Raw genomic sequence first — 14,308 nt, 5'->3', positions numbered from 1 at the left:
TTCCTGTTGGTGCCCGGGCACTGTCGCGCCCTGCCCTGTCCCACCCTCCCAAGGCCCAGAGCCAGAACATCTGCTCCTGGGGGCTCCACAAAGAGGCTCTGATAGACCTTGGCCCCTTGAGGGGCACCACAGCCCCCAGGCCGCCTGGCCAGCTCCTGCCCTACAGAGTGGAGAAAGGTCTATGCTTTGTGAGTCTGCCTTGTTTTCCCTCCAGAGCTGAAGGGCAGTGTGGGAGCCCACATTGACGAGGTGGGGGAAGGGGCAGTTCCAACCCTAAAAGGCTGGAACCACTCTGGTCCTGAAAAGGTTTGCTGCTTCGGCCCCTCTTCTCGGCCCACTGCCTTCCCTTTCTGGTGAGATTCAAGCCATTCATAGCTCACCGTCTGCCTGTTGGAAGGTGTTCAGTGACTTTTCTTGGGGCGAGTACATTTTAAAAATATTTTACTGTGACCTTTCTCCCTCTACCTAACAAGTAAACTGTGCTCAGTAGAGAAAGACTAGAAAATGCAAGTATGTAAACCATAAGGAGAAAAAATGCACCTGTAATCCAATATTCAGAGGGAATTACTCTGCGCAATTATCAAATTACTGTTTGAGTGAGGGATATATGTATTTCCGGTACAGTTTTTCTATTTATACACTTACGCATATTGAAATGTATATGTATATGTGCATTATTTAATCAAAAAAGTAATGTAAGCTCAGTGAAGCAAAACACTCATTACGAAAGTACATACAAAGGCATGCCTGGCATAGCTCTGTGGATGTATACATCAGCCTCTGATGGCATTGGTTGCCTCAGGCAGGAGAACTGGTGAGGAGTTCACTGTATTCCTTTTGTACTCTTTGAAGTTTGAATCATGTGAGTGTGTTATTCAAAAAAATAATAGAAATAATAACCATACATAAAAGAAAAGAACGCCTCCCCTCACCACCTCCCTCAAGTCTACTCCTGACTCAGCCTAACCCATGATTACAGTGTGGTTTGTATGTTTCTGGGCCTTTCTTTCTGCTCATACACTGCATATTTCTCTCTTTGTATTTTTAAAAATAAAAATGGGATTGTATTATATACACAGTTTCTGTCACATACAAAAGAATGTAGCATGAACACAGACTGTTTTTTATAACGCTGGATGTTTGGGGTTTTCTTTTGCCTAAGGTGCTTATTATATAAATCAAAGATCACAGAGTCAAGTAAGCATAGGAAGACAAGAAAGTCTAAAAGAGCACCATCTATTTCAGTATTTTAAACACAGAACCAAAGGTCTAGAAGGAGCTCCAGCTGCCCATCAGCTGTGGTCACCCTCAGGTTGGAAGGAGAATAAGTGGGGTGTAAATAGGGGACAGGGGAACTTCTCTTTCTCGGCATGGTATAGATTTACAGTGAGAATGTATTTTTGTGTATTAATTTTTTTAAATATTGCGTAATAAAAAAATTTTTAAGAAAAAAATTGCTGGAGGAATATGTCCTCCCTCCAAAAAAAAAAAAAAAAAATTAAGGAAGAAAAGTGCAAGTTCCCTGTATTCTCATTGTTTTTTTTGTATTCTCGTCGTTAACAGGCTCGTGTATGTATATCCTTCAGCTGTCTCCCCCTCATGCCCATGTGTGCATGTGCAAACACACACACACATCTTATTTTTATAAAAATGGTAACATGCTTTCTTTTTAAAAAATAACAGCTTTATTGAGGTGTAATTTACATACCATAAAGTTTGCCTTTTCTAAAGTATACAGTTCAGTGGTTTTTAGAATATTCAGAGTCGTACAACCATCACCACTCTCTAATTCCAGCACATTTTCATCACCCCAAAAAAGAAACTCGAACCCATCATAGTCACTCTGCGTTCCCCCGCTGGCAGCCACTCATCAACCTACTTTCTGCTTTTGTGGATTGGCCTATTCCAGACATTTCGTGTCAGTGGAATCGTCTATGTGGCCTTTTGTGACTGGCTTCTTTCACTTAGCATAATGTTTCCAAGGTACATCCATGTCGTAGCATGTGTCAGTACTTCATGCTTTTCTGTGGCTGAATGATATTCCCTCATGTGGATATGCCGCATTTTGTTTATTCATTCAGCAGTTGGTGGACAATTATTTGGTTTGTAGGTTTTGCTTTGCAGGTTTCTTCTTTTTCTTACAAAGTGTCTCAGAGACTTTACCATGGCAGTGAATCTCACGCTCCCTCTGTCCTTTTTAATGGCTTTAGGCTTTATACTATCTCATTCCTTTATACGTGATGGCCGGGACCTTTCAGTGCCTTTGGAGACCCCTGGATCCACTTCCTGTCACCCCACTTCCTCCAGGGAGTCTGCAGTGCTTGAAGAAGCTATCGTCATCTAGTCTATGGCTCAGTTTTATAGATGATAAAGTGGAATTTCAGGGAGAGGAAGGGTTTCACTCAGGATCATAAACTCAGTGTTGTGGGGTTCTTAGAGTTCAGCTTCATGGCCCCTCCCACTCAGCTTGTTGATAAGCAAGCTCAGATCTGCAACCCAGAGCCCTCACCTCAACCACTCCATGTGGGGGTCTCCCTCTGTTCACGCTCTAACCGGACTCCATTTGTGAGAGGGGATCTTTGCAGGGGGACTTGTTTTGTGCCCCACACCCTATATCCTACTCTTTCCTCCTCTATTTTGAAAGATCCGAGGTCAGCCTTTCTCAAATTCTAGCTCCCTGCCCTTGGTACCCAGCAACTGAAATATCAGCTTCTGCCTCCTGCCTTATTTGCATTTCAAAATGTCTCTTTTTAGGATTTGATTGTGCTTTCAGATATACTTAAGAGCCCACCTGGAGTTCATCTTCCTGACTTTGTGGTTCCTACCTGGGCTGCACAGTAGAATCACCTGGGAAGCTATTTAAAAATACTGATGCCTGCGATCAACCCTGGACCAATTATATCAGAATCTGCAGAGGTGGGACCTTGGGCATTGGTATTTTTATTTTGAGTTCCCTAGGTAATTCTGATGTGTACCCAGATTGAGAACTACGGGGCTACCTCTACTGTGTCCCTCGTCAAAGAAGGCACATTTTCTCCATCCAGGTCTTTGGAACTAGATCTAGACCTGTGTCAAGAACAGGTCCCAGGTCAGCTATGGATTTGCTGTGAGACCTCTTTCTCGCCTTCAGTATAGGGGCAAGGGGGGTGGGGAGTCTTGGATTAGATCAGTGGTTCTCCCCTTGAGGGATATGGGATGTGAGAGGTGGGGGGTGAGGAGGGCATGTATTCAGACCACACCCGAGCATTCTAAAAAAATACCTGCCCAACTTGAAAGGTCGGAAGCAACCTAAGTGTGGTTTTATACACTACTAACATGAATCGCCCCTCTCATGGGAAGAAGTGTTCAGTGGAATCATGCATCTAATTGAATGACTTTTTTAAACATTGAAAAACTTCAGTAATGGCTGTCGTAATCTTTCCTCAAATTCCCCTGTAGGGCTTGTACCATTTTGCATTCTTGCCAGAGATATACATATGAGTGTTCCTGTTTCTCTATAGCTTCAGTAGAATATGTTGTGAGATGTTTGGAGTTTTGCCAAACTGATAGGTGAGAAATGGTATCTCAGTGTAGCTTGAATTTGCATTTCTCTATCATGAACAGGGTTAAGCATTTTCCTATGGTTAGGAGCCATTTACCTTTCTTTTCCTGTGAACTGTTTTTCATATCTCTACCCCATTTTTCTATAGGTTTGTTGGCTTTTTTATTCTGTATTTTCCAAAGCTCTTTACATATTTAAGATATTAACCCTTTGTCAGTGTTACAAATTGCAGATATTTTTCCCAGTTTGTCATTTATAGCTTTACTTTTCTTAAAGTGTACTTTTTCCATGTAGAATTTGCTTATCTGATCAATTGTATCAGCTTTCTGGATTTTCGAACCATGGTTATTGTTATAGTCTTATTTTGCTTTACTCTGCAGGCAAACTTTTACAATTTAAATTGTGGTCACTCATCATTTCCAACCCTCCTGTGTAATTATGATTTGTTGCATCAATAGTTATTCATTCTGAATTAAAGTCCCCACTAAATGCCAGTTCCATGACGACAGGATTTCCTCTGAGACAGAGATTTGCATGCAGAGGCTATTGGAAGAGACCCCTTGGGAATAACGCCATCAGGGAGCAAGGGAGAAGTTGGGGTGTGGAGCTGTCACACCAGTGGCTCAGCTGATCCCATGGGGAGCTCAGGAGCTGGGATGGCCCTTTAGAGTTGTCACAAGTTGAGGCAGGTGAGCATGGATCAGTCTTTGTATGTAGGCTGCCCTCAGCCAATGGGCATCGCTTGGAGGGGGACTCAGCTTCAAGGTCTTAGCTGGGGAATACGTGTCCCCGTCCTAAAGGGGGGATCTGAGCAGAGCTCCATAGCATTTTCCCCAAGTACCCTCTCTGTCTTGGTTCTTACTGTGTTCTTTGCACCTAACTGTGCCTGGCACATCATAGGCACTCAGGAATTCTTTGGTGAATGAATGAAAGATAAGAATGGAAACCTAGATTTCTGGGCTTGGCCTAGGCCAGCTGGATCACAGTGTGGAGCTGGGAGAGAGGGGAGGCACCCTGAACAGGCGTATTCAGAATCATCTCAAGTGCTTCTGGCCTGTCCCCCATTGTCAGCCCCCTGGGTGGTCTCGAGGGCCCTTCTGGCTCAACAGTTGGTGCTGGTTAAGGTCTGGACATGGCTGGGTTGGGCTGGGGTGAAGGAGTCCTCAGTGGATCCTTAGGCTCTGTGACTGCTCTTTGGAGGCACATCACCCTCATGAGCTTTCAGTTCTGATGTTTTTTAATCTCCCTCCAGCATTCCTTGAAGAAAAGAGGAACTCGCTCCCTGGGGAAGACAGACAAGAAGCCTTCGATGCAGGTACTTCCTGGCAGCCCCCACAACCCCCAGTGTAGCCTCACTTCCAGATTTTAGTCTTAAGGCTCAAAGCCTAACTCCATGTGGCCTGGGGAGGGGGGTCTCCAGAGGTGTCTGCCCCTCCCCAGCTTCTACCCCATCCTCCCCTTGTTCATTTTCTTAGCCTCGTTGCCCACTTTACTTCCTAAAACTATACCCTGAGCCCGTGGTTGCCACACACTAGAAAGATAAAATGCTATATGTATCACAGGCCAGGCATAAAATACAATTAGTTTCTAGTGGTCCTGGCTTGTCAAGGTGCCAGATACTTTTCATACATTATCTCACTTGATCCTCTCCATGACTCTGTGAGGGAAGGAGTATTACTGCCCCCATTTTACAGGTGAGGAAACTATAGTAGTAATGATAGTAGTGGTAGTAGAATCAATAGTCACCTTGGCAGAACATTGCCTACTCCAGGAAGCCCTCCTGGACTCCTCAAGGGACGTGTGGTGCTCCATCCTTGCTGCTGTATTGTCTCCCCCTCTGCTTCCCTTCTGGATCGCCAGCTCCTTGAGGGTCAGGGCTGTGTCTGCTTTATTCCTGTGTCCCCAGGACATAGGTAGTGCTTCCTGAAGTGCTGTGGCTGGTATTGAGCCTCCCAACACTAACCTTCCTTGTTCTTGTCTGTCCCTGTGCCCATCTGGCCCCAGGAGGACAGTGCAGACCTGAAGTGCCAGCTGCACTTTGCAAAGGAGGAGTCGGCCCTCATGTGCAAGAAGCTTACTAAGCTCGCCAAGGAGAACGACAGCATGAAGGAGGAGCTGCTCAAGTACCGCTCCCTCTACGGCGATCTGGACAGCGCCCTGTCGGCGGAGGAGCTGGCGGATGCACCGCACTCGCGGGAGACCGAGCTGAAGGTGCATCTGAAGCTGGTGGAGGAGGAGGCCAACCTGCTGAGCCGCCGCATCGTGGAGCTGGAGGTGGAGAACCGGGGCCTGCGGGCTGAGATGGACGACATGAAGGATCATGGGGGCGGGGGCGGGGGCCCAGAGGCACGCCTGGCCTTCTCGGCGCTGGGTGGCAGTGAGTGCGGGGAGAGCTTGGCGGAGCTGCGGCGACACCTGCAGTTCGTGGAGGAGGAGGCAGAACTCCTGCGGCGCTCCTCAGCGGAACTGGAGGATCAGAACAAGCTGCTGCTGAGCGAGCTGGCCAAGTACCGCTCAGAGCATGAGCTGGATGTGACGCTGTCGGAGGATAGCTGCTCCGTGCTCAGCGAGCCCTCGCAGGAGGAGCTGGCGGCTGCCAAACTGCAGATCGGCGAGCTCAGCGGCAAGGTCAAGAAGCTCCAGTACGAGAACCGCGTGCTTCTGTCCAACCTCCAGCGTTGTGATCTTGCCTCCTGCCAGAGCACGCGGCCCATGCTGGAGACAGATGCCGAGGCGGGAGACTCTGCCCAGTGCGTGCCTGCTGCCCTCGGCGAGACCCATGGTCCCCATGCCACCCGGCTCTGCAGAGCCAGGGAGGCCGAGGTGCTGCCTGGGCTGAGGGAACAGGCTGCCCTGGTCAGCAAGGCCATCGACGTCCTGGTGGCTGATGCCAATGGCTTCTCAGCTGGCCTCCGCCTATATCTGGACAACGAGTGTGCTGACTTTCGGCTGCATGAGGCCCCGGACAACAGCGAGGGCCCCACGGACACCAAGCTCATCCATGCTATCCTGGTGCGGCTGAGCATGCTCCAGCAGGAGCTCAACGCCTTCACGCGCAAGGCAGACGCGGTCCTCGGGAGCTCTGCCAAGGAGCCCCCGGAGCCCTTCTCATCACTGCCCCCCTTGGGCTCCCAGGGGCCCTCCAAGGAGATTCTTTTAGCCAAAGACCTTGGCTCAGATTTCCAGGTAAGATTTCCCTGTCACAGACCTTGTTACTTTTTTTTTCTTTGATAGAAACTTTACTGATATTACACAAAGCACAGGTGGAGAGCTTAGACTTTCCCCAAGGCAAACAGATTCGTGTAATCTTCACCCAGAACAAAAACTGGAGCATGACTAGTACCCCAGAAGCCCCTCCTCATGCCCCCTGCTGGACACAATGCCCACTCCCATGGGTAACCTCTTGATTCAGTTTGGTCTGTCTATAAACTTCGTATAAATACAGTACACCCTGTACCAGGCTTCCTTCACCTATCATTATGTTTGTTGTCACATGTGGCAATAGTTTGTTCATTCTCATTCCCAGATACGATCTCATTGAATGAATATGCCACAATTCACTTACTCATTTACTATTGATAGATACAGGGGCTGATTTTTGCCATATCCTTTTGATGAGGATATCTTTTTGCCATATTGCCCTTCCTCTATTGATAGATACAGGGGCTGATTTTTGCCATATCTTTTTGATGAGGCCCTATCTTTTTGCCATATTGTCCTTCCTTCTATTTTTGTTTCTTTCACAGTTTTGTATTTTAAAAGTATTTTTTTTAAAAAAAGGACTTTCATTCAGGTCCTATGCAAAGGCAAGAAACTTGGCTTTCTAAAGATAATGAACTTCCAGCCTTGATGTCTATAAAATACTACTTAGAAAAAATTAAAACAGCAAATGTATCTGCCCCCCCACCACCACCAAAAAAAAGCATTATTGCCAAAGTAATCTATAAACCTTCAAAGAGTTTCAGGACTGTCTGAGGTAAAAGCCTCCTCCGCACTGCTTCTCACTCCCTACAGGTACAACTTGTAATAGACCAGAGCAGTGCTGGCTGTTGCAGTGGCCACTAGCCACATGTGGCTACTTAAATTTAAATTAATAAAAATCACATACAATTGAAAATTCAGTTCTTTGGTCACAGTAGTCACATTTCAAGTGCTCAGTAGCTGTATGTGTCAAACGGTGCAGATCTAGACTATTACATCATCACAGCATGTCCTTTTAGATCTTTCTCTACTATATTCTCATATATTTGTTTCTTCACCCAAATTGTCTTATGTTATACCTACTATTGCCACACAACTTATTTTTCCCATGTCATATATATTTATTTGTTCATTTACTTATGATGCTGGATTTATTGTTCATATACTTTTCGTGCTCAGTGCTGGAGGTGCCACAGTAAGAACAAACAGACATGAGTCCTGTCCCCCAGCCCATATCATATAGTGGGGAAGAGAGATGTTAGTCAAAATATACCAATGAATGTGAAATTACACACTGAGATGAGGGCTCTCAAGGAACTCTCCTTGGTTCTATGAACAAGGAACTTGACCTAGACCCTGGATCAGGGGAGGCCTCTGATCTGAACTGAGATCAGAAGGATGGATTACTAGGGGAAGAATGTCCTAAGCAGAGGGACAGCCTGTACGAAGGCCATCATGGCCGGAAGGAACGTCGCGTGTCCAGGAACTAAGAGAAGGAGTGAAGCTGGACTGCAGAGACTATCGGGAAGGTCCTCAGCGGGAGAGGGCTTTCCATGTCTATACAGAGATTTAGCTCTTCCTTTTTCACAACTACACAATGTGGTTGTGCCACTGTTTCTTTAACCAGTGCCCTGTCGATCTGGCTTGATCTTGCTTTTTTAAGCAAGCAGACTCTCCCATGTTAGGTCACTGTCTTGGTTCCTGTTGAGGTATAAATGAGCTGGGGCTGCACATGTGGCAAGACAGTAGAGGCTGACTCAGAGGTTTGTGTACAAGACAGACATTCACAGAATCAGTGTTTTCACTTACCACTTACCTAGTTATTCATCCTTTCAACAAACATTCATTGAGTGGTTGCAATGCCCTCACCAGGGCTGGGTCTGGGCTACAGAAGTGAGTCCACATGGGTCCCAGCCCTCAGATACGTGATCAGAGCCTTTACAGAACTCGGAGGCCTGGGATGGGGCTGTTTCTGGCAACCATCAGGCCCCTCCCCATGGTTATCTTTGGTCTTTTCTGCCTGTGCCTCTGGGTACAGCCACCTGACTTCAGGGACCTGCCGGAATGGGAGCCCAGGATACGAGAGGCCTTCCGTACTGGTGACTTGGATTCCAAGCCTGACCCCAGCCGGAGCTTCAGGCCTTACCGAGCTGAAGACAATGATTCCTACGCCTCTGAGGTGGGCCTAGGCCTAAGTAAGCAGGGGGGTGGGTAGGAGGACAGTGGCTGGGACTTCCCCAAAGCAGAGTGATCCATGGGGAATCTTAGCTGGTGATGATACGGGTTTTGAGTATTGCATTTGGCTTCAAGCTTCCTGGAAGCCAGGACAAAAAGGAAAACAAGGAAATCTAAGCTGTTTTCCTGGCTCGATAAAAGGATGCTTATAAACTGTTTTGAAAAAATTGATTTTTTTCCTATATTAAATTTCACTGGGAATTCAATAATTTATATTATTTAATGGAGCCATTAATTTATATAGCAGGAAGGCAGCAGGATGACTGGGTTTAAATCGTGTGTTCACTATATACTGGCTATAAGTCACTTTACCTCTCTTTACCTCTCAGTTTTTCACCTTTAAAATAAAAGTGATCTCTTATAGCGTTGTCGAAAGGATTAAATACATGAAAAGCCTTAGTTTGTGCCTGGTCCATGTTGGATGAGGATGAAGAGAATGATGACACATCACTGGGCCTCAGAGGACCCACCAGTATGGCTGTGTGGCCTTAGGCACATTCTCACTCTAACTGCAGCTTCTCCATCTGTAACTTGGGAAGATTGGAGTCAGTGGTGGCTGTGGAATTGTTAGGATTCTCTGGTCCTCGAGGAATTCTGGGTAGTTCTGAGCCCCTCCCAGGCCTACTGAGCCTCCCCGTAGCACTGCATAATGAACCTGAAGCAGGAAAAAGGCTCCTATGGACTGGTTGGGGCTCCCTGAGATTTCTGAATCATGGAGAGCCCTATGTGTGCCCCAGCCTGAGCACCCTTTTCTTTTGAGCATCTCTAGGAAGGCAACTTTGTGGTCCCAGGAAGGCTGGTCAGCTACTGTACAGGGGGAGTAACTCCTGTAAAGCTAATGGATCACACTCTCTGAGTGGTCTCAGTTTCCTAGCAGCCAAAGCAAAAGCGGGGAAAACTACGAGATACATAGTTCTAATTTTCTGAGAAAAGGAAATAGGCCAGCTCACCTGCAGAGAAAATAATTTCCTGTATGCATTCAATTATCGTTTCATTCAGCCACTCTTTATTGAGCAGTTACAGTTTTCTAGGCACCATGTCAGGTACTGAGTTCAAGGAGAACACCAGAGATGGCAGATCTAGCCCTGCAAAATGGGCATATAAGATACATCTCAAGTTAGAGTACCTTCCCCTGCCAAATTTCCACATTATTGGCCAGATAATAAATGGTTTTGTTTCATTTTTTCCTTCATAGAGGGACATCTTGCCATGCCTGGGAAAGTTTTATGTTAAGAGTTAGAGTCAACATTTCCTTTTTTATCTTTGTGGTTAACATGACAGCATCAAAATTTCTATCTGTTCCTAGAAATACCTTAAAACTTTTTAAATTGAAGTATAACATACATACAGAAAAGCACTTGTAAGTAAGTGTACAGCTCAGATAATTTTCACAAATAGTACACGCCTGTGTAATCAGCAAGCAGATGAATAAACTAGCACCATCCTGACTTCTAACACAGTAGATTAGTTTTGCCTATTTAGCTACAGATAGCTTTTAACACAATTTCCCTTGAAAAATAGGGTTTTGTTGTCTTTTTCTTAAGATTTTATTACGTAGTCATTAAACAACAAATAACTTCAACAAAATCCCTAAGCAGCATTGCATAAAGATATGAAGACGAAAGTCAAGATCACAAGATTATCACATAATTCACATTTTGTATGTGTGTATCTATGACCTTCACATTTTTCCATTGAGATATGTACATGTTTTAAACTTTTTATTGAAGTATAACATAATATACATACAATAAAAGACACTGTCCTTACGTGTATGGTTGAATGGATTTTTACATACGTGTAGACCCATTAAACATATAGACCTCCATCATTATTAACTAAGTTGTTTATAAATTTTTGCAATTATAAACAATGAGGCAATGAACATCTCTGAGAATCAAATTTAATTTCCACAGTATATTATTTTCTTCAGATAAATTTCAAAGAGAGAAATTATCAAATTAAAATTATAATAGCTAGGTTTGATGTGCACTGTTTTATTTAATCATCGTCACAACCCGCTGCGGTAGGGACAGCCATTGTGCCTGATATGTATTTGAAGGACACCTTGGGTCTGACTTCTGCTTCCCTACCACTCTCGTCCTTTGACCATAGCTTCTATCCTCTTTATCTGTGCCCCTCATCCCTACCCAGATCAAGGAGCTGCAGCTGGTGCTGGCTGAGGCCCATGACAGCCTCCGGGGCTTGCAAGAACAGCTGTCCCAGGAGCGGCAGCTACGGAAGGAAGAGGCCGACAGCTTCAACCAGAAAATGGTCCAGGTGCGTGGTGCCCAGTGCCCTCCCTATACCTACTCCAACCTCTCTTCCCTGAACAGAGGTCCAGGGATCTTCAGAAGGCAAGAGCGGCAGGAGAAACCCGAGTCTTCCTGCCCTGTGCTGCACTTGTGGTTGTGAGGTGTTACTGCTCATGAGATTATGCATTATTGTGCTAGGCAGGCAGGGGGAATCCTGAGCTTGTCGTTGACTGCCTATGTGACTTCTGGCCAATCCCATTTCCTCTCTGGGCCTCAATTTCCCATCTATGAAATACTACCTCCACCAGAGCTGAAAAACATGTAGCCAAAAGGCCATAGGTCTGCCTGGTAATCAAGCTGGTAGTCTCGCTAATAGGAAGTATTTTTTAAGCCCTTTCTGTATGTCAGGCCTGTGCACCATACTTTCCACACGTTATGTCTGTCCTTTAATCCTCATATCTTTCCCCATGAGATGTCCCCATTTTACAGATGGGGAAATTGATGCCCAGAGAGCTGTAGTGCTTTGCCCAGAGTTGCACATCCAGTCGAGGTGGGGCTGGGATTCTAATTCAGGTCTGGCTCCTTCTTGACCATGACACAGCATTGCTTCCTAGAGTACTACATGTTCTCAGCCTTCCTCACTCCCAGCATGCCCTTTGCTCTCTCTCGTGGGTCACCCCTCCCTGCCTTCACTGCTCGCCCTCCCAGGTTCCTCATTAAATGTGAGAAGTTCATGTGAATCATTGGCACCCAGTACATGCTTATTATATGATGTCATGGTTTCTAATAATCAGGCAGACCTGGGTTCAAATCCCAGCTGTCTTCACTGATTCAGTAACTATGCTGCTGCTTTTATGAGTTTCTGTTCCCTGGAGTAGCAGAGGGCAGTGTTTATCTCAACAGAATGAGCTGCTCGTGGTGGAATCCCTGGCAGGGATCACCAACAAGCACCATCCAGATTTTCCTCTCTGCCCTTGTCGGAAGCCTGGAATGGGGTGCGGTGGGGTGGTGCACGGAAAGACAGCTGGGGTTGCTCACGCTCCTGTCCACCTCGTAGCTGAAGGAAGACCAGCAGAGGGCGCTCCTGAGGCGGGAGTTTGAGCTGCAGAGTCTTAGCCTCCAGCGAAGGCTGGAGCAGAAATTCTGGAGCCAGGAGAAGAACATGATGGTGCAGGAATCCCAGCAGTTCAAGCACAACTTCCTGCTGTTATTCATGAAGCTGAGGTGGTTCCTCAAGCGTTGGCGGCAGGGCAAGGTTTTGCCCAATGAGGGCGATGACTTCCTTGAGGTATGGTTCCCTGGGACTGGGGCGGGGATTGGGGGGGTGAGGGGATGGGGAGTTGCATTAGCGGGGACCAGGGGGACACCCAGTTGGCATCAGCACAGCCCTAAGACTCACATATAAGCCATCAGCCTGCAGCTTTCCATCTCTGCATTCATTCACTTATTCGGCATCTGTTTGTGAGAACCAGGTCTTTTTTGGGCACTATGGCTCCTGCTGGGGATACCATGGTAAAGAAGACAGACTCGGTCCTGGCCTCACCAGGGGAAGTCTCTCTGGGGGCTGGTAGGTCTTTAACGCCTCTCTAATACCTGCACGTTTCCCTTTTCACAAACATGAGCGTCTTCAGCAGGCAACAGTATCTAGGTGAACTTAATGATCTAGTTTTGTTACTGTTTTATATTCAAATATACTATATATTGTTTTTTACTCTTTTAAGGTAAAACTTACATAAAATGCACACATCTTAAGTGTACATACACTTGATGAAGTTTATAGTGTACATCTGTATACCCACCTAGATCACAATAGAACACATTTCCAGTGCCCCAGAGGGCTCCCTCGTGCCCCAGTCAAGGTGGCCACTCCAGCAGTCAGTAGTATTCTGATTTCTTACACGATCAATTAATTTTGCCTGTTCTAGAAGTTCACATAAGTGCATGCAGTCTTTTGTGTCTGCCTTCTTTTGCTCAATATAATTTTTGAGATTCATCTGTTTTGCATGTAGTAGCTCATTCTTTTTTATTGCATTTTTGTTGTTTATTTTTGATTTATGGATATACCTATTTCATTTTTAATGTTACCTTTGTTATATAGCAGTAAGTATTGGCTTTCCATTCTTAGTAATAATATCAACTTCCTTTTTTAGATATATTTATTTAACTAGAAAGAGTAGGTTAACATAAAAACATTAATGATAGTACAGGTAGTATTTGTCTGTGGCAGGAAACGTGAGGAGTGGAGCTTTGGGAATGTATGAAGCCTGGGAGAGCTCACATGACTCATTCATCCCTCAGCCTGTACAGGACCCATTGTTCCTCAAAGCCCCTGCCTCCTGTCATCATCAGCATGTTAACATTGCTAGCAGGGGACATATAAGGATGTTATACCTTAGTCACACCCACCTGAGTTGGCACCGCTCCCCTTGGCCTTTTGAGTATAGATACTTCCGGTCTAGCCCATGTTTGACCTCCTTTGGCTTAAGCTACTCTTTTCAGAGCCAGTGGGGCCCTGTGGTACTTCCCAAGTCCTCATGTATCCCTGTTAGGGGACACCCAGAGTAGTCCCAATGCCCCAGAAGAAGGGGATGATGGTTAGACCTGACTTGTAGCAAGGGTTCCCACCCTTACCCCCAAAGGGGCTCATAGTTCTTCCAGGCACCTACCTCCTCCCAAAGGGCCTCTTGGGAGAGTCACTGACCATCATCAAATGGACCTGTTTCCTGCTGCCCTCACCCTAGAGTATCTGACACAGAGGTACCCCTATGAAAATCAGCTCGAAAGCCTGGCACGGCCGCCCACTGAGCATCACCCTTTGTGACACCTGGGGCCTCCTATTTGAAGTCACTGTCTGCTTTCCCTTCCATGGCATTTGAAAATTTAGGGCCTTCTCTCCTGTGTGGAAGTTCAACACAGGCCTCTGGATGAAGCCTAGTTGTTTTATTTTTTTTTAATGAATTTTTAAATTTTTATTTTTTTAATTGTAGTAAAATATACATAACAGAAATGTTACCATTTTAACTATTTTGAAGTATATAATTCAGTGACATTTTATACTTAATGTTGTGTAACTGTC

The 14,308-nt window shown here is 45.7% G+C and overlaps 1 protein-coding gene across 3 annotated transcripts in view; it reads left to right on the top strand.

Annotated features, from left to right (window-relative positions):
- SOGA1 (suppressor of glucose, autophagy associated 1) overlaps nucleotides 1-14,308 on the top strand; it is a 69,010-nt gene that overhangs the window by 30,958 nt on the left and 23,744 nt on the right. For 2 of the 3 annotated variants that reach the window (XM_006921790.3, XM_015597056.2), the window contains exons 4-8: nucleotides 4,794-4,856; nucleotides 5,546-6,727; nucleotides 8,781-8,921; nucleotides 11,132-11,257; nucleotides 12,290-12,520. In XM_006921790.3, coding sequence (XP_006921852.1) covers nucleotides 4,794-4,856; nucleotides 5,546-6,727; nucleotides 8,781-8,921; nucleotides 11,132-11,257; nucleotides 12,290-12,520 — 1,743 coding nt within the window. The remainder of the gene's footprint in view (nucleotides 1-4,793; nucleotides 4,857-5,545; nucleotides 6,728-8,780; nucleotides 8,922-11,131; nucleotides 11,258-12,289; nucleotides 12,521-14,308) is intronic. The other variant, XM_015597057.2, reaches the window with a different exon arrangement.

The sequence above is a fragment of the Pteropus alecto genome, unplaced genomic scaffold (genome assembly GCF_000325575.1).
Source record: "Pteropus alecto unplaced genomic scaffold, ASM32557v1 scaffold45, whole genome shotgun sequence".
NCBI classification, from domain to species: Eukaryota; Metazoa; Chordata; class Mammalia; order Chiroptera; family Pteropodidae; genus Pteropus; species Pteropus alecto.
This window is presented reverse-complemented; position numbering and strand designations above follow the sequence as displayed.